The sequence below is a fragment of the Heptranchias perlo genome, chromosome 23 (genome assembly GCF_035084215.1).
Source record: "Heptranchias perlo isolate sHepPer1 chromosome 23, sHepPer1.hap1, whole genome shotgun sequence".
NCBI classification, from domain to species: domain Eukaryota; kingdom Metazoa; phylum Chordata; class Chondrichthyes; order Hexanchiformes; family Hexanchidae; genus Heptranchias; species Heptranchias perlo.
Window position 1 is genome coordinate 38,273,873 of NC_090347.1, and position 26,360 is coordinate 38,300,232.

The 26,360-nt window shown below is 43.3% G+C and overlaps 1 protein-coding gene across 1 annotated transcript in view; it reads right to left on the reverse strand.

Moving 5' to 3' along the window:
* Nucleotides 1–800: 800 nt before the first annotated feature.
* Nucleotides 801–26,360, reverse strand: part of cacna1g (calcium channel, voltage-dependent, T type, alpha 1G subunit) — a 369,805-nt gene continuing 344,245 nt past the window's right edge. Inside the window, exons 33-35 of the mRNA XM_068004449.1 lie at nucleotides 16,796–16,979; nucleotides 15,208–15,377; nucleotides 801–6,051 (exon numbers count right to left, since the gene is read on the reverse strand). Of these exons, the coding sequence (XP_067860550.1) occupies nucleotides 5,203–6,051; nucleotides 15,208–15,377; nucleotides 16,796–16,979 (1,203 nt within the window). The 3' untranslated portion in view covers nucleotides 801–5,202. The remainder of the gene's footprint in view (nucleotides 6,052–15,207; nucleotides 15,378–16,795; nucleotides 16,980–26,360) is intronic.

Below are 26,360 nucleotides of genomic sequence, written 5' to 3' on the forward strand. Positions count from 1 at the left end.
AGTGCTTTTCGCACTGGGCTTCATTCAAATGTAAATCTATCTTTGGCAAAATCCATTAATATGTACCTTTTAAAAAAAAATCAGGTGATCCTTCACGCTTCTTTAAGTGGGACTCAACTGGGAGTGTTAACATGTACCCCCTTTTAAAGAACTGTTTGCATCAGTGTAAGGAATCTTACAACACCAGGTTATAGTCCAACTGTTTTATTTAAAAATCACAAGCTTTCGGAGGCTTTCTCCTTCGTCAGGTGAGCGAGTGTGGGATTCCATGGAAGGTTACCGCATTTATATTCAGAGAACAATACCTGGTGATTACAGATAATCTTCCCAACTGCCCGTTGTCAAGGCAATCAAAAAGTGTTCCGACAGAGTGATGTTACCTACAGGACCACCGAATACACAAACGGCCAGAACACAAAAGAGAGAGAGAGGGAGAGAAACATCTGAAAGGAAGAGAAAGACAGAGAACGACAACGCAAAATCGTCGAACAGAAATTGATAGCCAAGTTCCGCACCCATGAGGACGGCCTCAACCGGGATCTTGGGTTCATGTCACGCTACACGTAACCCCACCAGCAAAAAAAAGTTATCTGTTTTTAACACAATGGGTCATTCTCTGTCTTTCTCTTCCTTTCGGATGTTTCTCTCCCTCTCTCTCTCTCTTTTGTGTTCTGGCCGTTTGTGTATTCGGTAGTCCTGTAGGTAACATCACTCTGTCTGAACACTTTGATTGCCTTGACAACGGGCAGTTGGAAAGATTATCTGTAATCACCAGGTATTGTTCTCTGAATATAAATGCGGTAACCTTCCATGGAATCCCACACTCGCTCACCTGACGAAGGAGAAAGCCTCCGAAAGCTTGTGATTTTTAAATAAAACAGTTGGACTATAACCTGGTGTTGTAAGATTCCTTACATTTGTCAACCCCAGTCCATCACCGGCATCTCCACATCATGTTTGCATCAGAATTAAGCTGACTGTCAGCAACGATCAGCTAGCAACACTTTAGAGTTGTGCCAATTACTTTTTCTCGAATTTTTTTTTAAAAGGGTGACTGTACTAGACATTTTTTTAACCGCGGAGGTATCAAAATCGAGCAAATGAAGCGACTTTAGATGCGTTGAGCGTAGAGGAAAGAACCCGTGCTCTCTGAGGCCTGCAACACTTCTATTTCCCCAATGGTGAAATGTGAAGTACATTAAAGATGAAAGCACTGCTTTTAAGATTTCAGGAACCCGTTGTATTATTAATGCAATTGCTGTGTGAAGCTTTTTGGTGGAAAAAAGTCTTCAGCCAATTGAAGTAATAATAATGTGACAAGTTGTTGAAATTCTGGGCTGAGCAGAGTGACCATTTGGCGTAACTAAAATGAGGGTCAGTAAAAACACCATTTTTCTCTCTTTGAGGTTTTTAAGTATGATCTTATTTCCCACTCTTTTTGCCAAAATGATCACATTAGGAACATAGGAACAGGAGTAGGCTATTCAGCCCCTCGAGTCTGTTCCGCCATTGAATTAGATCATGGCTGATCTGTATCTTAACTCCATCTACCCACCTTGGTTCCATATCCCTTAATACCCTTACCTAACAAAAATCTATCAATCTCAGTTTTGAAATTTTCAATTGATCCCCAGCCTCAACAGCTTTTTGGGGGAGACAGTTCCAGATTTCCACTGCCCTTTGTGTGAACAAGTGCTTCCTGACATCACCCCTGAATGGTCTAGCTCTAATTTTAAGGTTATGCCCCTTTATTCTGGACTCTCCCATCGGAGAAAATAGTTTCTCTCAATCTACCCTTGGGTTGTCGAGGGCTTATTTCATCGGGTGCTTGATGATGTTGGCCTGGTGACTCTAATCCTATGACCAGTTAAAATTCAACATCCTGTCTGTATATGGATTGAAATCAACAGACAGAAAACTACTTTTCAAATAGGTGCTGCTACCAGGCGAGGGAGTCTGAAAATTCAGGCTGAACTGTAATACTTTAATGTTACAATGTGTTTGTAACCTATCCGAGTACTCAATTGTGATGGCAATCCTCAATGTCAGGCCTTTTAGAAAGCACTTTACAACTATCAATCAACGCATCTAAAAGGAGCAATAATGAGATCAACAAAATTGCATTCGTCAGGTTTCTGAATGTTTACGTGATCCCTAATTTAACTCAGAAGAATGTCTGCCCTAAGAATCCATTTACCTTAATTTAGTTTCTCATTGATTAACCACCAATTTTGTTGCCCTGATTGCACAGACCCACTATACGGTCCAAAAAAATACCTGAATACAGCATAAAATGTAACAACTATTAAATACAATTTCTCTATAATATACACTACATAAATATTAACATTGCACTGCACTGCATCTATTTTGATCAGTATTTTCTTTGCAATGTGTTCTATATGGAAGATAGCAGGATAGGAAGAAACATGTTGCAGCAGTGGCTATTTTTAAACCTCTGAATTTTTACATTTTTGATAACTTTCCCCTTGTGCTGGAGTGAATTCTACTCAAAACCAAGGAACGCGTTACAAAAACTTACATTTAAATAAACATCATTTCTAGCTGGTAAGATCTGAACGAGAGTGGTCCTATAAAGTATGTGCAACTGCTGTAGATGGATAACCTACAGTATTCTGACAAACGCTTACACACTCACATACACACACCCACCCGCGCACGCACGCACGCACAAACAAGCAATGGTATAGATCACTGTAACGCTCAAACTGTCTGCATACAGTAATCGGTAATGTTAAAGTGCTGGTGTGCTTCAAACTAACCGAATCAATGTGATTGAGCTACGAGGGTACAACGGAGAATGTTCTCGAACAAAGATCTTGCACACATGTAGCACTGGAAAGCCCATGGCTGGGTACGTGCCCCAAGAAAGAAAGGGGCTTAAATACTGCTCCATATATTGGACATCAGTAGAACAATTTGCTCTTTGCAATCTGTAGTATCAGAATCATTAACACTCCTACAAACTGCATGGTATCATTTTCAATATTACCTTGTCTCCCATTTGGTCACCTGCATTTGATGAGATGACTCAGAATTTAGACCTTGACAGCTCAGCTACATGAGGTGCAGTCGATATGGTCTAAGGAATCACTGATAAGGGCCTTTGGATTTCCAATCTCCTTGTCCCACCAATTAGAAGAAATTTTCACTTGATTGGCAAAAGAGTCAGAGGTGACATGAGGAAACATTTTTTTAAGCAGCGAGTTATTATGATCTGGAATATGCTGCCTGCAAGGGCGGTGGAAACAGATTGAATAGTAACTTTCAAAAGGAACTGGATAAATACATGACCAAAAATTTACAGGGCCATGGGGAAAGAGCAAGGGAATGGGACTTATTGGATAGCTCTTTCAAAGAGCTGGCACAGGCAAGATGGGCCGAATGTCCTCCTTCTGTGCTGTACCTACTATGATACCATGACTTCCACTCATGGCATCAATGTTTAATTTTAGACTCTTTGTAGGGCAGGGACAGTGTGACTAATGTGGGAATGTACCCAGCAATGTATTTCTCTGAGATATTCAGAGTCAGGGACCATACATTTGGCACCATGTGGAGCACTTACAAAAAGAATGGTAATTATTGGATGCTTTCTTAATATGGGCACAAAAAATGACCTTCAGCAAAATAGTTGATTCCCTTTCTGGAATTAGTTGGACCCCCATTCAGCACTGGTCCAAGTTTTGAGTGTAAGTGATAAAAATCTGATTTATTGGAGATGATAAATATTCAGGGTTTCATCACATCTGGAATTATCTTGAATTCAAGAAATACCTTTTTTTTAGGTGGTGGGGATTTTTAAGGAGCAACCAGCCATGGCTGTCTCTGGCCTTGGGAATTCCCCCCCACCTCCTTTATTATTGAGTTGTTGTAACAACCCTGGACACGGAAAATAGCAAAATGTGATGATGTACTGTAATTTGAAATACATTTTCCAGTGTGCAGAAGATGCCAGGTCAGGTATTTTATTGATTCGGTATGACCATTTGAATCTAAAATAAACGTTTGCTTAACAGTATGGGTTGTGACACTTTGCAGTGATTAACTGACTGGAATCTTTCAATATATTGAACACAGGATCTAGCTGTCATTCCTCTTTGGCCATATCACGGCACCATCCCTAGACTCGTTACAAACATATATTACTTCACAATAAAGTCTATATGAACTGAAATGAACCACGTTCAGTTAATAATTAGAGCAACATTAAATTCAGACAGCTTTTGCAGAATTAGTCCTCAGAACCTAGGGAGTTGGCTGCAGCCAGTATAGTTTCAGAAGTCAAGGGTCGTTTTGAATTTAAAAAAAAAGAAAATGGGAACAATTCACCAAACCTAAATGACGCGGGTAGTTGTTAGTCGGCCAATGCCACGAGGAGCAAACCAATTCATAAATAAATAAGTAAAGATATCACATTAGGAAATAAACATCAGAAACAGCAGTACCCTGCAACAGAAGTGTAACCCATACAACAGCTACATTATTAAAATCGTTTCTTGGTTACACCATCTTTTAGAAATTGAGATGACCCTACAGAGTCGCGGTTACAGTGGAGAGCCATTTTTCGATACCAGGCAACCAATAATTTCAGTTAACCACACAGATTGAGTAAATATTGCAGTTTATTTTATTTATAAATATTTTTTTTTTCTTTTCTAAATATATTAATGGGTGGATTTTTGCTTTGTGCCTTTTGGAGAATAAAGAAATGTTGCCGACAAAAAGTCCAGACCAACTCAATTGAATTCTGATAAAATGGGTGTCAATTAATAACAGTTTTTTTAAAAAATTCATTCGCGGGATGTGGGCACCGCTGGCAAGGCTGGCATTTATTGCCCATCCCTAGTTGCCCCGAACTGAGTTACATAGCAAATCCTGGAATGTTCGGGTATTTACCTCCCAATTTCAAAAGAAGAATCTCTTACATAAGAAAAAACTGACGCTCCACTGTTCTGGACTACCTGGATGAATGGTCAGTCAGCCACCTGCTTGAGTGCAAGGCAGAGCAGCATTGTGAGGGCTCCAGTAATCTTGGTCACTGTTGGAAAGGGGGATGAGGGGGTGAATGGGAGCTTGACCTCCAGTGCCAGTCAGAATGCAGAATTCTTCGTTAACGTTAGGAAAGGAAGAAAAAATTGTCCCTTTTTCTTTTTGGCAAAAATAAAATAAAGATCTAGTTCAGTGGTCCGCCTCGGCCTGATCCAAGGAAAAACTGGGAAGAGTCAGCAAATCCCTCGCCGGAGAAGGAGAGGTGGGTGTGCTTTCAGGAAGCAGTGGGTCCACCAGGTCCACAGAGTCCTTGTGAGGGGTTGAGTCACAGGATGGAGCACGCCTTCTCAAACACATGTCACTAGAGGACAGTTGGCCGTGAGCACCTTGCATCGTCGTGCGCTGGTCCTCTGGCGGGTCTATAGAAATGCAAGGCGGGCTCATTTTCTGCTTCTGCCGCGCTGTTTGTAAACTGTCCAGTTCTGTCACTGCCTGGCCGATGGCACAACAGGACGATGAAGAGAAATGGTGCTGCGGACTCGCTTCGACGGATGAGCAGATCTCAATTGAATGTCTCCGAGGGTCATCTAACCACGACGTGGGCTTGGCCAAAAATCCTTGGGTGTCCACACTGTAGAATTTTTTGATGTCTTTCATCGTGAGGTTTCCTGTGCTGCTGCAGATTTTCACGGGTAGTGGAGGGCACATGGGAGGTTTGGACGCTCTCTTGCTGCCGCTATTGATCTGAGAGACTTCCTGGTCTGCCGAGTCAGGGAGTTCCCTGAAAGGGTTCCGAACGTGACGTGGTGAAGTTGTCACATAGTTAGTAATGTTGCATTGGTTACGGCTATGGTGTTGGATATGGACACTGTGCTTGGTCGGTGCTTTGGGTGAGGCAGGCACTAACACCACAGAAGGTTGTGCAACAGACACATGGGCCACAGACACATTCAAGGATGATGGTTCGTTAGGCTGAATCTGCAAATTTTCCTTCGACTCCATATACAGTGGATCCAGAGAGTCATTTGTTACAGCCACCTAAGTTGGGTGTTAAAGTGTGGGGAGTGGGAGGAACAGAATAGGCCAAAGGAAGGTTAGTATGATTAAAATTGTTAAATCTCATTGGCACTGTGGTAAATAATTTGAAAATATGCCAACTATTGCTATTCGTGCAAATTCATAAAATTGTAAAAGATTCAGTGCGTAACACAGCTTTATCTAATTTGACTTGTGTTGGTCAGTACTGGTTAAGGCAATAAATGAGCCAGAAATGATTAAATACAGGCAGTATATGACTCTATGACGAAGGTACCTCTGACAAAACTGACTAGAATTGAGGAATTTTGACTTTCTAATGTTTGAAAAGCAGAGTCACTTTAATTTGGTATTTATGCTGTCATAATATATTTCTCCTCACACCCAGATCCCAGTCAGTTTTTATACAGGACTTTCCCTTTAGGAGATTAAATGGGTGGGGTAGAAGCCGGGACAGGGTAGGTAGATTGCTCATGGGCTGTGGGAGGAGTGTCTGATTCAGTGCCCTCTTCCTGTAGCGATGTTGGGCAGATTTGGGCAGTAGACTGGTAGAGCTGACCACTGCTAAAAATTGGGTGGGTTCTGTAACGAGCGGGCAATCTGCACTAACAGTTTGGTGACCAAGGGGTGAAGGTGAAATTTACCCCCCCCCCCCCCCCCCCCACCCCATCACCTTTCATTGAAGTTGCGAAATTGAACAGAACAGCATACTTGCATAATAAATCAATACTTTCCTGAAACCTTTTGGGCCTGAGAAGATGCATCAGTGCAATTAGAGAGGCTAAATCATTATTCTACCAGCTACCCCAGTTTCCACAAAATTCTCTGCCACCCAGTGCTACTGTAACAATGGCCCCAAATTTCATTGGGTTATGTTGAATCCGTGCTGTTCCCCGAATTTTCCAGTCGGCCTTGTTGAGGGACAGAACTTCTGTCTGCCCCCTGACAAGGCCAATAACATTGGGGCGGCAACCTGGGAGGTGGGGATTCCCAATGCCTGGAGTTCCTGCTTCCCTGGATCAGTCAGGACTGAGCATAGGAGTGGAGGCTGGTACATTGAGATGAGGCGTGTTTACTTCTGAATGGGCATAAATTGGACTTACCAGGGGATATAGACGAGCTGAGTGGTCTGGGAGCACTTTGGGTGTTAGGCCTGGGTCGCTGAATTTTTCATGACCATCGTCAGTGCTGCTAATGGTTTTGGCTGACAAGATGTAAACATGTGGAGTGGAATGGCTCTCAGACTCGACCCTTTGAGGAGATCCCTTTAATGGTCCACCTCGGAAGAGATGAACTTCACTCCAGTTGTAGTAGACTGAAGTGGAGGACTAATAAACCCATAGTCATCTGATTTGAAGGAAAAGCAATCTACTGACTATGCTATCAAGCCCGCTGGATTTAAAACTACTGCCTATCATCCCCTCCTCAAAAAACCCACACTTGACTCAACATAAGAACATAAGAGATAGGAGCAGGAGTGGGCCATTTGGCCCTTCGAGCCTGCTCCGCCATTCAATTATATCATGGCTGATCTGATTCTGGCCTCAACTCCACTTTCCCGCCTGTTCCCCATATCCTTTGACTCCCTTGCTGATCAAAAATGTGTCTAACTCAGCCTTGAATATATTCAATGACTCAGCCTCAACCGCTCTTTGGGGCAAAGAATTCCAAAGGTTCACAACCCTCTGAGAGAAGAAATTTCTCCTTATCTCCTTCTTAAATTGGTGACCCCTTATTCTGAGACTATGCCCCTCTGTCCTTGCAAACTACAGCTCCATCTCCAATCTTTTTCCTCTCCAAAGTTCCTGAATATGTTGTCACCCGCCCCCCCCCCCAAATACATGCTCAGCTTTCCTGCAATTCAATGTTTGAATCTCTGCAATCCTCTGTGACTGTGACCATAGTGCACATTCCCTCCTCATCTTATTCAACCTCACTGTAGCCTTTGACACTGTTGACCACATCATCCTCCTCCAATGCCTCTCCTCCGTTGTCCAGCTTAGTGGGAATAGCCTCAGTAAATTCCACTCTTACCTATCCAATCATAGCCACAGCATCTCCAGCACTGGTTTCCTTCTCATCCTGCACTGTTTCCACTGGAATCCCTGTAGAATCTATCCTTAGCTCCCTCCTCTTCCTCATCCACATGCTGACCGTTGGAGACATCATCCGAAGACATGGGGGTCAGCCTCCACATGTACACTGACGATACAACTTCTCTCGACCCCTCCACTACCTCTGTGCTGTCAGACTGTTTGTCTGGTATCCAGTCTTGGATGAGCCACAATACATCCAATTGGAAGACCAAAGCCATCATCTTATCTCACTGAAACATAAAAGATTCTGAGGGACCTTGACAGGGTAGGTGCTGAGAGGTTGTTTCCCCTGGCTGGAGAGCCTAGAACTAGGGGGCATAGTCTCAGAATAGGGGATTGGCCATTTAAGACTGAGATGAGGAGGAATTTCTTATCTCAGAGGGTAGTGAATCTTTGGAATTCTCTACCCCAGAAGGTTGGCGATGCTCAGTGGTAGAGTACATTCAAGACTGAGATAGGTAGATTTTTGGACTCTAGGGGAATCAAGAGATATGGGAACAGGGCAGGAAAGTGGAGATGAGGTCGAAGATCAGTCATGATCTTATTGAATGACGGAGCAGGCTTGAGGGGCCGTATGGCCTACTCCTGCTCCTATTTCTTATGTTCTTATTTTCTTATCTTCAGCCCCACCACAAACTCTGTACCCTTACTACCAATACCATTCCTTTCCCTGGCCACTGTCTCAGGTTAAAGCAGACTGTTTGCAACCTCGGCGTCATATTTAACCCCAAGCTGAGCTTCTGACCCCATATTCTCTCCATCACAAAAACCGCCTACTTCAAACTCCGTATTATAGCCATCTTCCACCTCTGCTTCAACACATTGGTGACTGAAACCCTCATCCATGCCTTTGTCACCTCCAGACTCTAATATCCCAGTGCTCTCCTGGCTGACCTCCCATCCTTCGTGCCCTGTAAACTTTAGCTCATTAAAAAACTCTGCTGCCCACATCCTATCCCACAACAAGTCCCACTCGCCCAGCACTCCTGTCCTTGCTGACCAACATTGGCTTCAAAGCCTCAATTTAAAATTCTGAGGGGGCAGTCGTGTGAAAGTATTAGGGCTGATTTTCCACTTCAATGTAGCTGTGGAGCACTCAGTTCCAAAAATGGGGAAAAAGGGACAGGGGCCTGTTACACTGAATCTTCACCCCCGTCTGTTGACCAGGGATTTCCAAGGGATTGCCGAGGTGGGTGCAGAGTGGTTGTGCTCCAAGAAGTTCAGCCATGTTAATGAGGTGGAAGGGGGCATAACTGGCCCTTCTGCCTCATTTTCCTCCCCCAACTGAGAAGGTGCCCATTTTGAGGATCTAGGAAGGGAAGACAACAAGAAGTTGAAAGCTGGATAAAGGTAAGTACCTTTCTTTTACAGGTACTAGCCGCCATCCTCCAGTGTGAGGGCCATTCCGGTTGCTATTTTGGACAGCTATCATTGCCCCTTTTTTTCCAAGTGCAAGACCCAACTGGGGACAAGCTTGCGATGGGGTGTGCCTAGCCTAAACTACCAACCTGAACACAGAACTCCAGGATGGTTCAGGTGATGCCAAGTTGAATGCATTTTGGATGCGGCCAACATAGAGTTGGAGGGCAAGCCCTGAATTGTCTGACTCGATTCTTGTTTATAAATTGAGAGGCGTGCAACGATGCAACCGATGGTATCAGGACATCACCGAGACGGCAGGCACATCTGTCCCTATCAATTTTCAATCTTTATCACTGCTTTTTTTATCTCCTAATTTCCTTTCAGCCTCTCCTAAAGATGCTCTTTCTGGACTAAGATTGAACAGGTGCCAGCAGCCCTTGAGTACATCACTCAAAAGACCATCATTCATGTGAGAGATTGAGTAGCGTGTATTGGCAGGCTACTCCTGGGCGAGGAGAGAGGAGAACGCAGCCAAGTGCAATAATGTCCCCACACACACTTCTCAGCATGGGTCAGTGGATAGTGGTCAGGACTCATAATACTGACTGAATTCCTCCTCCCCCGCCCCCTCTCCCTCCCAATCACAGGGCACTGAGGCCTACTGTAGCACCCTTACCTGAGATCAACTAACTCAGCACAGACTGGAACTCAAACTTCCTGTTCTGCATGCCTTAGTGCTACACGGGGCAGTGCATTAACCCACTGAGTTAGCAGGAGAGCTCAACCTCGTATTCTTAACTACTCAGGACTAAGCTTGCTAGAGATGTCTGTAATGAAATGCCAGCACCCTTTCAAATTAGATACCTTTCCAGCAGAAGTTTCGATGTAAAGATCATGGGGAATTATTTTGACTTTGGGCGATCGTGTAAAAGGGACAATATCTAATTAGCCACCCATTGTACATCCCTCCAATTGATGTCAATGGAAATGAAAATTGTGAACGATGTATAATGGACAGATGAATCGATATTGCCCATTTTACCTGATCGCCCAAAGTCAAAATGACCCCTATTCCTTCTAAACTTTTATGGAACATGGCTCCATTTTTCTCCTGTCAGCTGTGCTTCCTTCATTCAACTGCACTTGTCTGCATATGTTTTTTTTTGACAACGATCACACATTTTAAATCAAATTATTTAAAAAGAATTCTCAAAGATAGACATTTTTTGCACGAAAATCTGCGTCTAATCCTCTAAAAAGCAAATAAAGGTTCGGTGGTAAGCCTGTCAAACGTCACACGTGTAACCATTTGTACTGAAGAAAAGGAAAGACCAGTGTTAGTGGGAGCTGCAAGAAACACAGCTTAATTACATAAGGGGAACAGGCTCCACACGTGAACAGTTTCATTGTGAACACACTTTAGTGAACGATGTGCGCATGACGGCAGTATGGCTGTCGTCTTGGGAGTGGGGGAGGGAATAAGTGAGGAACGGATTAGCAACAAGAGTTTCTGTGATGGACAGGGTTATTATCATGAGACCCAGGGTGAAAAAAACTCAACTACGTGTTGTCAAAACATAAAATAAATGAAAAAAAAATTCAGACAGAAATGGAAAAAAAATTCAATAAGAATAAAGCAAATAATACAAAATGTAATAAGAGTTCCTTCAAATGTGCTGCATATTAAAAATGTCAAACATAATAAATATTTTTTTTTTACAAAAGGCCAGTTCCTATTAGGAATTTTTGGGACAAAAACCAAATGTTCCTGTCTATAATGGAATTGGCCCCAGCATATTCAATATTGCAGGACACTGCAAGTCAGGTAGTATATGGTGAGTTACACCAGTTCTGTAGCGGTGAAACGGTGTGATGCTCATACATCGGCTTCTACATCAAATTTCACTCAACAAACTTAAATTAGAATTGCTGAGGAAAAAGTGGGCAGCCTATCACCTTCTTGGATAATGCTACTGTTGACCTCAGGTTCCATTAGACCAGTTCCAATGCTGAACTCACCACCCTCTTCAATGTTCCTTTCCCCTGAATTTTTTATGTTCATCAAGGTGTGGGAGGTTGATGCTGTAAAATGGGGACACATTCCATTTTTTGGTGTTGGCATCTAGTTTTCCCAGGTCAGGCATGGCATAGTTAGATGCAGAGTAATGTTCTCTCTCTCCTGTCCACCATTGCATCTCAAATGCAGAAGAGCGCCCTCTTGCTGCACCCGAGTGACACTTCCATTCTCTACATCACTCAATTTTGTGACTTCTTTAAGCAAGGTTGCCAATTTGTGCCAAATTATGACCAGCTCTGCATCATAGACCTGTCCAGTCTAATTCACCCAAGAGATCTTTAAAGTCGCCTGAAGAGACTTTCATCTCATGATTCTCAGTTGAATCTGGTTAGAACCAATAAGACAACGCAAGATGCTAATGTCCAAGCCCATCCTCAGAGTAACATCTTGTTCTGGCACTAATCTACCCCATGTAGAACTTCTATTCTTGACTATTTTCTCTCCTGAAGCTGCTGACTCTACTGGGATATGATTCCACATGCGTCAGCAGCCTTACCTAAATGTCCAGTCTTCAAGTGTAAGCCTTGATAGCATTAGCAGGTTGTTTGACCAGTGGAGGGCGTTATCCTGTTCTCAGATGACATCCACAAGAGCATCCTCTGGTAGGATTCACTGGATATTGATCAAAAGTAGGAACGCTGGATGATTTTTTCTCCCTGCATAGCCCAGAGGCACTAAAACCACTATCAATGGGGCTCTTTTCTTTAGAAAATAGGAGGCTGAGGGGTGACCTACATGAGGTCTTTAAAATTCTGAAAGGGGTTTGTTAGGGTACATGTAGAGAAGATGATTCCATTTGTAGGGAAGTCCAAAACTAGGGGCTATAAATATAAGATAGTCACTAATAAATCCAATAAGGAATTCAGGAGAAACTTATTTACCCAGAGAGTGGTGAGAATGTGGAACTTGCTACCACAAGGAGTAGTTGAGATGAATAGCATGGATACATTTAAGGGGAAGCTAGATAAATACATGAGGGAGAAAGGATTTGCTGATAGGGTTACACGAAGTAGGGTGGGAGGCGGTTTGTGTAGAGCATAAACACCGGCATAGATCTGTGGAATGGACAGTTTCTGTGCTGTAAATTCTATGAAATTCAATGCTCCAACTGTTACCCAGACTGAGATCAGCTAATTCAATGCAGATTAGGAATCAAACTTGGGTACTCTGCTTTCATCTTCTGATTTACAGCACACTGCAAGTTGGTATATGATCAAGCAAGAAAATGTGGGGTTGAGTCGGAGAATGAAATACGCGGTGGCTAATTTTAAGGTTAAGAATGCATGGACAGGAGCACACTATGGGGTGAAGATTCCAGTGAAGATTCCCCGACATGGACATATTGCAACTTCCAGCATACAGCATCCATTAACTTCAACGGACAGAAAATTGTAGACTGGGAATGTGCAATTTTGCCACATCCACTCTTGGGGACATGCACACCAGGAGATGGCATGCAGGAACTGCCTGGGAATTTTTATCCCTATGTCTAGGTGTAGGTTACTCGAAATCAGCAGTAAATTGGCAGCAACTGTTGATGGTTTTTGAGATAATGGACACCAACTTGTATGAGAGGACAGCAGCAAGAAGTTGCCTCAGGTGGTAGTGGGGTGAATGGTGGCAGAAATAGAAAGGAAAGTGAAGAAACTTGAAGGAAGGATAACAGCTATGCTTTCAGCTGTGCTTTCAGCTCCAGACAGGATAGTGTTGGTGGGCCTGGGCTTAGGAGCAAAACTGATTTGTGGGAACAGATCTGGATATGAATGAATGGATTGGAAGATGGTCCAAATAGAATCAGCCATTCTTAGCTGATCCATAGACCAACTACTTTTGGTAAACCGGGCCCTGCATGATCCGAGGTGTGAGCAAACAGAAAAAGGTAAGTGTGAAGAAATGTCAGAATAGAATCATTTAAATCAATTTGTTGGAACAGCAGGTATCACTGACTTTGCTAAATATGCAGCTGTTGAGAAATAGGGAATGGCAAGATCATTTGAGATGAATTCTTTGCCTCAGGCAGTGTTCACCGTGATCCCTACAACTAGACCAATCGTGGGCTCGGACCATTTGACGCTGCTCAGGTGGTTTCGGAAGTGGACCAAGGAGCACAGCCCCTGCTGCACTTGTGTTCTCTCCGTTGGGAAGTGGGCAGGAGAAACAATGGGGTAAATTCACTGACCGTGCGCTCCCAGTGGAGAGCCATGCTGGGTAGAGGTTGAGCTACGATACAGCGTTGCTGAATAAATAACCTCAATCATGGTCATAAGGGGTCCTTTAAAACACAAAATTTCATTTTTCTCCACTTGCTTATTAGAGTTTTCAATGAATGTTCTTCACCAGCAAACCAATATTAGAAGTCAAGTAAACAATCCCACTCTTCTGGCTCTCCCCCATCTGGGTCTGGTGCTTGCCCCACAACTGTGCAATTCCAAGCAGCATTGACCTCGTGAGCACAGAACGCACATGTTAAATACACGGCAACCCCACAGTCCCGAGTATTTGATCTATTTGCCTCTTAATTTTTTTATATAGACAAATTCTTGGTTTACATTCAGTGTATCCATCATTATACAGCAGGTTTCAACTAACTTTACCAATAGAATATCACACCAATAATGGGGAGTGCCTCCTGGTGACTATTTAGTACATGGAACAGAATGATTGCAGGATACAGTACAAAGGACAGGATGGTTAAATGATAACAGTACACAGGATAGGATGGGTATATATTAACAGTGCACAGCACAGGATGGGTATATGATATTAGTACACAGGACAGGATGGGTATAAGATAACAGTACACAGGACAGGATGGGTATATGACACAGGAAAGGATGGGTATATGATAACAGTACACAGGGCAGGATGGGCATAAGATAACAGTACACAGGACAGAATGGGTACAGTACACAGGACAGGATGGGTATATGATAACAGTACACAGGGCAGGATGGGTATATGATAACAGTACACAGGAAAGGATGGGTATATGATATTAGTACACAGGACAGGATGGGTATATAATAACAGTACACAGGACAGGATGGGTATATGATAACAGCACACAGGAAAGGATGGGTATATGATAACAGTACACAGGATAGGATGGGTATAAGATAACAGTACACAGCACAGGATGGGTATATGATATTAGTACACAGGACAGGATGGGTATAAGATAACAGTACACAGGACAGGATGGGTATATGATAACAGCACACAGGAAAGGATGGGTATATGATAACAGTACACAGGACAGGATGGGTATATGATAGTACACAGGACAGGATGGGTACATAATAAAATACACAGGACAGGGTGGGTACATGATTTACAGCACCAGTCAGAGGGTGTGTGATAAATGCAAACTTAGAGTTAGACATCATTACTCAACGAGAGTCATTCTTTTTAAGTTTTACACTTTAGAATGAAAGCACTGACAAAAACAATAAAAATAAGCATTTAGTTTAAAAGCATGACCGGATTTCCAGCTATATGTAAACAAGCAGGAAGCAAAAATAAATAAATAATAGACAGAAAATGCCCCTTAAAGAGAACCGGCAAATCGTAGCCTTGCACTGAGATTGGCACAGGGAAGTTGGACCCGCAGACACAGACACCCACCTGCCTACGTAGCATTCTGTGGGCACTCAGAGATCTCCTGGGGGGAGGAATCTTCGGGATATTTTCAGAATCAAAACTGTTCTGACGGCTGACGGGAAGGAATAACTCGATAGGAACCTGGAGGTGGCCACTGGTGCCTGTGGGTTGAGACTGCACCGATGTGGTTGAACCTGGGGAGCAATTTGCAGTAAGAATTATTTACCAAGTTTCTAACCAATAAACAGTTATTCACCAAGTTTACCTGTGCAAGACAGGATATTTTTCTGGCTTGCCCCTCGAATTAAAGAAAGAACTTGCATTTATATAGTGTCTTTCACATCCTCAGGATGTCCTAAAGTGCTTCACAGCCAATTAATTACTTTTGAACTATAGTCACTGTTATTTTGTAGGCAAATGTATCAGCAAATTTATGTACAGCAAGATCCCACAACCAGCAATCAGATAAATAACCAGTTAGTCTGTTTTTGGTGGTGTGGTTGAGGGATAAATATTGGTGAGGACACCAGGAGAACTCCCCTGCTCTTCTTCGAAAAGTGCCATGGGATCTTTTATATCCACCTGCGAGAGCAGACTTGACCTTAGTTTAATGTCTCATCCAAGAAACAGCACCTCCAACAGTGCACAACTCCCTCAGTACTGCGCTGAAGTGACAGATCAGATAATGGACTCAAGTCCTGGAGTAGGGCTTGAACCCACAACCTGTGAATGCAGAGGTAAGAGTGGTACCATTGAACTAAGGCTGATAGATACCTGGGAAAGAATTGCTGATTGGAATTTAATCAAGGGATTCAGATAGCTTATATGCAGAATAATGATAATCATGAAAGTGAGCTAAAGGCTGCAATATAATCTGAAGGCCCAGGTGGCTTATATGTAAAAAAATATAATGGACACCCAGGAGTGAGTTACAGGCTGGAAACTTAAGTGAGGAATTCCGATGGCTTATATAAAGAAGGAAAGAACTAGGGCAGGCTGGAATCTAATCAAATAGTTCTGATGTCATCGGAAATTAATGAGAGCAGTGTTTATAACAGGAGCTTAGAACAGCGATCTGAGCCCTGAGATGACATGACAGTTTGCAGCCACTCCCTTGTATCCATTTTTTCCCATATAGATATTGTGAAGCTCTTGGAGGCAACAATATTGTGAATTGGGTTCACTGTTTTGCTGGTGCACATCAGGAGATCCCGTGTATTCGACGCAGGATACTAAACGATTATTAACTGTGTTGTAATCCTAAGTGAGGATGCCGAGGTGATTACAGTTGGCACGTGGTACCATTAAAGGAAGGAATTGAAAACAAACTAGTCATGTTTGTCTGGCGAAAAGACAAAATTAACCAGGGGACAATTCCTTCTCCCTTCAACAACAATTCCCATCACAACAAAATGGGACTTTGTGCTCGGGAAGATCATTGTGTTTATTTTCAGAGTTAGTTTGGATGGAAACAGAAAATGGGTTTGTTTTTCAACTTGAATTCTCTTAGACAGAAATAATGACAGCAGAGAGTTGCTGCATTGATTAGATCAAAATACTGGCTGATCTCTAACCAAAACTCTTTCAATCTGTACTTGTGGATGAAGCATACCTGACTGTGACTTGTGATTGCTCTCTGACCTCTGTAAACCTGGCAAGGGAGCAGGATCGACAGGCTGAAACATGTAGCTGTCATTGGGTAGCGAGTGTGTCCGGCCAACAAAAGGCTTCCGCACAGTGAGAAGGTTCTTCTCTGGGATCTCCTCCTTAACCTCATGTTCTTGAGTGTACTCAGCCTGCAGGAGAGAAATGGCGTCATGAGATTCGTGGGGCACAGGCAAGAATGAGAACTGAAGGAAGCTGAGCTGCTGATAATGTCAAACACACTCATGCAGAAGGTCATCGATGGCACAAAAACATCCTACGGTAACAGCAACAGAAACACAACGAAAAGAGGAAGTTCAAAACATTTGAGCAGGACACGTTACATCACTTTGCTATAAGGCGATGGATCACAATATAGTTACACTGCAACACAACAGACACAGTGGTGTGTCACAGATTGATAGGTTACAATACTAGGCACTTTGTGCACTACACAAACCATGACAATGCCAATTCCATCAGTCAACTGCTTCATGCAACCTCTTAACCTCTCTGCATATGTGCAATATTCTTCATTACGGAATACAGCGTCTTCAAATGAATGACCAGAACCAGCCATTTTACTAGTAATCTGTTGAAGTTACTAATGTGAACTAGCTAGCTGTTACACAAATTGGGAAAGGTATGCTTATCAACAAAGGATAATTATTAAAAAAAAGGGTATAAATGAAAATCATTTAAAAAAATTAAAACTGAAGATAAAAACCATGGGGTAGAAATTTGTCCTCGGCCGTAGCGCAAAGCGGGGGTATCCAATCGGCTGCCCGTTACACTCCCCGCCCGTAATACCCCCGCCCCTTACTCCCCACCCGTAATACCCCCGCCCGATACAACCCTGCCAGTTATACCCTCCACCCGTAACACTCCCCGCCCATTACACTCCCTGCCCGTAACACCCCCCACCCTCCGCTCGTTACAGGCCCCGCACGTTACACTCCCCACCCGATATTCAGTTGCGTTGAAGTCAATGGTGCTGAGACGATACCGGCCATTTTGCGCTGACGCCCATTACAAATTTCTACCCATTTGTGCCATTCTTTTTTTTTAGTGCCAATTTTTAAAAAAACTAGAACTACATGAGGAGGGGTCAAGGACTGAAATCAAATAGTTTAGGTGAAGAAGCAAATATTTTATACCCCAACTCATCTACTCTCCACATATCCAGCTTTGTCTAGAAGGGGGTGGGAAGGAGAAAGTTGGGGGAATGAATGAGCAGAGGTTTTGGAATCTGCTGGAACCAATGGCCTTTTGGAGAAGTCCAAGCAAACAGTCAGCAAAACGCCCGATTCCAGCTCTGCACAGAAAGACCAGTCAGAGATGATCTGGCAAACTGGTTATCTCTAGATACTTAAGAGGGTGAAAGTCATCTTGTCTTCCTTTAGTTGGTGTTACTTCACCTCATCAGTTAGATGGTATGACCTCACTCTATACGTTAGATGCTGTGACCTCACCCTATATGTTAGATGATGTGACCTCACCCTATACGTTAGATGCTGTGACCTCACCCTATATGTTAGATGCTGTGACCTCACCCTATACGTTAGATGATGTGACCTCACCCTATATGTTAGATGATGTGACCTCACCCTATATGTTAGATGATGTGACCTCGCCCTACACATTAGATGATGTGACCTCACCCTATATGTTAGATGATGTGACCTCACCCTATATGTTAGATGATGTGACCTCACCCTATATGTTAGATGATGCGACCTCACCCTATATGTTAGATGATGTGACCTCACCCTATATGTTAGATGGTGTGACCTCACCCTATATGTTAGATGGTGTGACCTCACCCCGTATGTTAGATGGTGTGACCTCACTCTATACATTAGATGGTGTGACCTCACTCTATACATTAGATGGTGTGACCTCACCCTATATGTTAGATGGTGTGACCTCACTCTATATGTTAGATGATGTGACCTCACCCTATATGTTAGATGGTGTGACCTCACCCTATATGTTAGATGGTGTGACCTCACCCCGTATGTTAGATGGTGTGACCTCACTCTATACATTAGATGGTGTGACCTCACTCTATACATTAGATGGTGTGACCTCACCCTATATGTTAGATGGTGTGACCTCACTCTATACATTAGATGGTGTGACCTCACCCCATATGTTAGATTGTGCGACCTCACTCTATACATTAGATGGTGTGACCTCACCATATATGTTAGATAGAGTGACCTCACCCCATATGTTAGATGGTGTGACCTCACCCTTTACATTAGATGGTGTGACCTCACCATATATATTAGATGCTGTGACCCCACACTACACGTTAAATGGTGTGACCTCACCCAATACATTAGACGGTGTGACCTCACCCTATATGTTAGACAGTGTGACCTCACCATGTATATTAGATGTTGTGTCCTCATCGTATATGTTAGATGGTGTGACCTCACCCTATACGTTAGATGGTGTGAGCTCACCATATATGTTAGATGGTGTGACCTCACCCTATATGTTAGATGGTGTGACCTCTCCATATATGTTAGATGGTGTGACCTCTCCATATACATTAGATGGTGTGAGCTCACCATATATGTTAGATGGTGTGAGCTCACCCTGTATGTTAGATGGCGTGACCTCACCCTATACATTAGATGGTGTGAGCTCACCATATATGTTAGATGGTGTGACCTCACCCTATATGTTAGATGGTGTGAGCTCACCCTGTATGTTAGATGGTGTGACCTCACCCTATACATTAGATGGTGTGAGCTCACCCTATATGTTAGATGGTGTGAGCTCACCCTATATGTTAGATGGTGTGACCTCTCCATATATGTTAGATGGTGTGAGCTCACCCTGTAGGTTAGATGCTATGACCTCACCCTATACGTTAGATGGTGTGACCTCTCCATATATGTTAGATGGTGTGACCTCACCCTATAGGTTAGATGGTGTGAGCTCACCATATATGTTAGATGGTGTGACCTCACCCTATACATTAGATGGTGTGACCTCACCATATATGTTAGATGGTGTTACCTCCCCTATATATTAGATGTTACCTCCCGCTATATAAATCTGTTAGATGGTGTTATGTCATGCTACCTCTTGGACCCAAAACCATCTCCAGGGGTAAGGTACATGCTATTTCTTTCCAGTAGACATGGCTCCCATAACAGCTGCCCATTGCATCCTCTAACTTAACCAGTTGACTAACCATTTCAATAGCTTCCCTTCTGTTGCCAAGTCATGTTCTATCTGTGTGACCTTATTTTGGAATATATTCTGCAACACTTTGTCCAAAATGAACAATTTTCCATTTAGATTGTAGTTTTTCTCTGTCCATTCTCTCCCAACCTCAGGGTGTGACCCCTTGCTGGGGTAAAGCTTCACAGGCACTGGTTGTCCTCCAATATCAGATTCACCCAAATGTCCATGGATGAACCTGGACAGAGACAGGCTATCTATCCACAGGGGGCACTGCAACTAAGTCTGACTTGTCCTTACCCACTGTCCACACGTATCTACTCCCAGCAGGTGCACAAATGAAACCTTATGCTGCAGCACAATAGCTCAGCAATGAACTGAAGCTGCAGCCACATTTGGAAGGATGAACAAGAACGTCTAAGACCAGAGGTGGCATTAACATCTCCCATCTTTCCAAAAATTGCTTGCTCCCCCTTTCAGCCCAGGCTGAGAAGTTTTAATCTAGAATAATGTTAAATAAATAGCGAAAACAGAAAGTAGACAGGAAGAGTGCATTCCATCGACTTGTCATTCCAAGTTTGGAGGAAACAGTGCGCACATTCTAAATACTTGGAAGCATGGGAATGTTATTTTTATTGTCTGAACACTTACCGACCTGACGGTCCATATCTGTGCCATGGGACTATCAAGAAGAATTGCATCTGTACACAGGAACCATTTCTTTGCTTAATGCAATCCATTAATTCAGGATAAATCAGCTACCGGCACCAGCATGGTCCACTAATCACATGCTCTTGCATGAGGCATGATTGGAATAGTACTCATTGTCATAGGAACAGCTACAACATAGCACAACAGCATTTCTGTGCCACTATACCACAGGAGACGTAGTCAATGATGGAATGACACCAACAAGAAGCACAGGCAGACCTAACGGAAGACAGATACAAGATCCAGAAATGTTGGCTTGAGAAAAAGAATCTGTTGCGCGACAGATGAAAGCATTAGTCTACACATCAGCCTGGAAATGTCGAATGCTTGGGCGGCGGAGAGGAGCAGATGGTTATATATAAATCAGGGCTAGAAATACTCTTCGTTTGTGCAGTTCCCACCAAATTGAATGCATTATATCACACTAATAGAATCTGATACCTGCAGATAGTTTCCCGCAACTTTGTTTTAGTTTGAAATGTCAGAGTCATGTTAGCTGTCGATGGATTTACAACGTGGAAATCCTTACCCTCTACTGTGGTCTTGTAATGTTAGGACATCAGTCTCTACTGACACGATGGTGTCTCCAAGTGTAGCGTATGATCAGGGCCCTGTCACCCAGGCTAACACAAATTGAGGAGTTCAGATGTTGTCATCAACTGTTTAAACTTTGCTTAAACATCATCTGAACAACTCGGTGAGTTACATCCTCGGGATACACTGCTTTTCCTTTTAATGATGTATATTTCTTGGAATAAGTGTTTTAAGTATCGTGTGTTGCAGGATCCCACAATACCTCAGTCAGTTTATCTGGTCAGCAGCTCAGCCACAGCAGAACCAGGAAAATCCTCGATCCTTGACCTGGGCTGGGTTAGTTGATCTCAGCTAGGGGACACGGTATGGGCGTAACAACTGGCCCCAGGAACTCTACATTTCAAAGGGTTCTTCTTCCTGATTGCTGTGCAGTGACTCCTGTCTGGAAGTCTTGCCTGTTTGGATATTGAATGAGGACAGGATTAGGCTTAGCTTGGATGACCTCTGTGGTAATAAGCTCGCTGACTCTCATTGCCATGGCTCACCGATGACTGATAGTCATTTGGCTGAGGTGACGGAGGGCGACCAGCGCCTGTGGAATCAGAACCCAGCAAGGAGTCACCACCTCCAAGAGAGGAGAGGGGAGAAAACTTTCGGAATGTTTTCCTTTTTAACGATGCACACTCTGCAGTCGAGGCTGTTGTGGGTGGAGAACTGTCAGAGGAGTTTAATGGTCAGTAGAACCTGACTGTGGGAAACAAGCATCAAGCAGCCTCTCCATGACAACATAGGAGTAGTTGGCTGTCACTGAACTGTGATATCTTACACGAAGTGATGTCACATCCTGTGACTCAAGCTATGTAATGATGTCATGGGTGTAGGAAGAAGAAAAGGTTTTTTTTTATCTCATCACGTTCTCTGTCTCTCGAAGGCCTGCTTTCAGGATCAGATCTGTTCACATTTAATCTTTCGTCTATCCGTACCTGCTCTCAGATGAATCAGAGTCTCTTCTATTTCCTCCTGAACACGTCACTGGGCTAGTGTTAACTGCAGTCCATTCAAACAATTAACAACTCTGAGGGGCAGAATTCCTCTGTGTATTAAAATCCTAAACGCATTTACGATATATTATGAGAGGAAATCTTATCCCTTAGTGTTGAGAAGCTACTTCTGAAATTAAATAGTGCATGACTCCACCAGTTTATAATCTCGTTTTCTATACCACTTTATAGCCACTTGATTGATTCCTTTCATTGCTTTATAACCTACACCAGATTCCCGCTAGTCTTATTTTTCTAATCAGAATCAATTTATCTTCCTTTGCTCCTCTCCCCAGCTCAGTGAGATTATATCTAGAGCAATCCTTTATTCTCCTCACCTGAATCCTTTGCAGCCTTCCCTCCCCCTCAATTTTTCCCTCCCTCTCTCGAAGGTGGTGACTTGTGCTGGAGTACAATTCCACAGGTGCTGGGATCTGTCTGGTTCCTCATGTGTAAGTCCGTAGAATAAGTGCTGGCCTGATCTTCAACCAGTGGGGCATCACAGACCAATCCAATACTGTCCCCAACGAGTATGAGCATTTCCAGTAGCGATCAGTGAGCAGGACCAGTAGCTGAAGCTGACTTCGCCCCATACTTGGCAGGGACGCTGAATCCAATTATAGTGCCCACAGTGCTGAGCTTAGCAATACAGTACAGAGCAGTAGGGTTGTCAACCCTCCAGGATTGCACTGGAGACTCCAGGAATTAAAGATTAATCTCCCAGACGCTGCTGTGAGCAACCCAGGAGAAAAATCATAGGGGCATTAAAAAAAATGGTGTTTTTAAAAATTTTCTTTGAACACTTTTGTTTATTAGTTATAAAAATATTGGAAATGGGTAAAAAGGCTGCTTGTCTAAGCAGGGCAGTTGGAGGTGAGAGGTCTTGTGACGAAACCTCCAGGAATACATCCAACCAGAGTTGGCAAACCTATAGAGCAATGTTCAATCTGGGGCTATTCAGGTTCGTATAATTCAGTGCCACAGACATGCACAGTGCAATAACTGAACCAATTGTGGGAGTTCAGCCAGTTTTACTTTGTATGTGAACCTCTGTGCTCATAAACTGCAGAGTTAAAAGATCAATAACTCCAACTCACAGAGAGTCCTTGAGCAAGCTCCAATACGGGCACTAGTGAATCCTAAAGAAACTTCTAACTATTCCATCTTCATAGTATAACTGGACAGGTGGGTGGGATGCCTATAGAGCAATGTAGTGGTTATCTAAAAGGCATCCTGATGGTGAGACAACTGACAGCCAACCATGTCATCAGAAATAAAGACACCTATCAAGGTGTATGGATCCCTTTATACTCCATAGGCACCCCTTGTGTATGTAAACCATGTGGATGCTGTGTCTACAGGACATAGCAGATTATAAGAGTATAAACTCTCTATACTTGGCCTGCTTTGAGTCCTGTATCCACATGTTGCTAACAGTGAACACGTAATTTGGAATTTACAAAATAGAATGACAACACGATTAGAATTTGAGCTGGTGATTTTAGGTGTTCTCGTGTGAAACTTTTCAAAGAATGAGATGGCTTTTAACCATGTGTTGTGTCTCGTATGATTCTAGAGCTGACTTCAGACAGCTTCAGAACGATGTGCTAACTGCCTGAATCCCTCAAATCACAAAGTACAGAGGTGGAGGTCAATCGGGGTTCGGTGCAGTCCTGTCCTTTTGCTCGTGTTATAAATAGATAAATAAAGTAACAGGGATGAGTATTTCGAGCCCTGTTGTAAGCAGAATACAGGTGTGGAGTATGTACATTGCTTTCCAGCGTATCTAGTAAGAATACATTAGCATCATCGGGCAAAGAGTCATCCGTCAGAGCTAACGACCACGATTTCTCAGACTGAATATCAGACGTCAGAGAAACGGCCTCCATCTCAGCTAGAGGGATCTAAACAGGGGAGAGACGACCAGGTGTGAGAAACTAGGAGAACAATTCACAGATGGAGTTTAACCTCAACAGACTGCACGCTCACTTACCAGAACCCTCTTAAAACCAGGAGCAGACAAAAACATCTTGCGTACAGGGTCGCTTCAGTACATTCATTTTGGGGTTTTTTCTCTCCCCCAATTCCCCACCCCCCCCGCACCACATTCTCGCCCAGAGACGCTGACTCACGTACAGTTCTACTGGTGCCTCACCCTTCTTCATGCCCAAGCTCAGTAAGTATCAGAGGGCTATTCAATGCTGGGGGAGTGGGGGGCATCATCACAGCCGAGCTGACCAGTACGCTGACCGGGACTGTCCTAGTTTAGTTGACTACATCCTTGTAAGTTATTTCACGGGTTTAATTTAGTTCTATAACGAGACCAAATTTTTTTGTTGTTGTTTTAAAAGTGCATTTGGGAGTCTGTGCACTGCCTGAACACACAGGCAACACTCTCTGAAAGAACAGACAACACCGTCTGAAGCTGTAAAAAAAATTACAAATGCAAGCTCGCTCAGTTTGGTTGCACATCTCCTACATAGTAACATTAGGAACAAGAATAGGCTATTCAGCTCCTGGGGCCTGCTCTGCCATTCAATTAGATCATGGCTGATCTGTACCTCAACTCTTCTTCCCACCTTCCAGTCTCCTTCGAAAACTACCCCCACCCATTTGCTTTTCATAAGGGAACTCCCCAGTTTTACAAATTTGAAATCTACCCACCGTAATTCGAGATGTGTGTACTGATCTGATGACTCGCAGGTGACAAAGTCACAACGTAGTTACGGCCAGCATCGCAAATGGGAAATAAACCAAATCCCACAGGTTTTTGAAAAAATCCTATTTTAAATGTCAGTTAGATAAAGAGGTAGAAGGCAAGATAGGTTCATTGATGTATTGTATTCCTTTGTGGTTTGGTTTCACCTCAGTGTGAATGTGTGATGCTGGCTTAGATTGCTTATCTATTTTTCTAAGGGCTGGGACCCCTCTGACACCTCATCCCAGTGACTATTCCTCCTGTGTCAGAGCATGGACAGTTAGTGTCAGCAGAGTTTTCAATTGTGAACAATTTTACAACACCAAGTTATAGTCCAGCAATTTTATTTTAAATTCACAAGCTTTCGGAGGCTTCCTCCTTCGTCAGGTGAACGATGTGAACGATGTCACCTGACGAAGGAGGAAGCCTCCGAAAGCTTGTGAATTTAAAATAAAATTGCTGGACTATAACTTGGTGTTGTAAAATTGTTTACAATTGTCAACCCCAGTCCATCACCGGCATCTCCACATCATTTTCAATTGTGGATAAGGCTGTCTCCAGGAATTAAAGATTAATCTCCCGGACACCGTTGTGAGCAACCCGGGAGAAAAATCATCAGGGCATTAAGAGAAATTCAGTGTTTTATTCACTGTCTTTGAACGCTTTAATTTATTTGTTGTAAAAATACTGGAAATGGGAAAAAAGGCTGTTTGACTGGGCGGGGCAGTTGGAGGCGGGAGGTCATGTGATGAAACCCCCAAGAATACGTCCAACCGGAATTGGTGACCCTAATTGTGGAGGGTGTCACAGTCCTTTCCTAAGCCGACCTCCACTCGCGAGCAGGAGTCATTGGAAAGTGGTCAGGGGCAGGAATCCCGGCTGATTTTTCTCTTCACTAACCCGGGGTGGGGGGGCGCTGAGGCCAACCATAGTGTCGGAAGTGCTGCCCAGCTGAGATCAGGGATCAAACCTGAGGCCTTTCAAAGTAAACGCTTTTAAGGATGTGTCGTCATGTGCATGAAATCTGAAAAAGGCTTAATGGGAATGACATCAGCAGATATGGTAAAAGAGATAGCAAACTGACCGTAGATATTTCACACAATTGGAACTCTTGTTGACAACGATTTCAATGAAGGGCATCGACCTGCTTTCTATTTCTCTCTTTGTTTTCCCTACTTGGATAGTCTAGGCTGGAGATCTCTCCACTTTCTGAGATAAGTTGGATCTCCACACCACCTCCATTAGCAGGAGCATGATGGTCTGAACTATAGTCTCTTGTCACGGCTGCTCTCTCTATGATCAGAAGACGAGAGCTTTTAACAGATTTTTATCTCTTTTCCCCTCTGCTC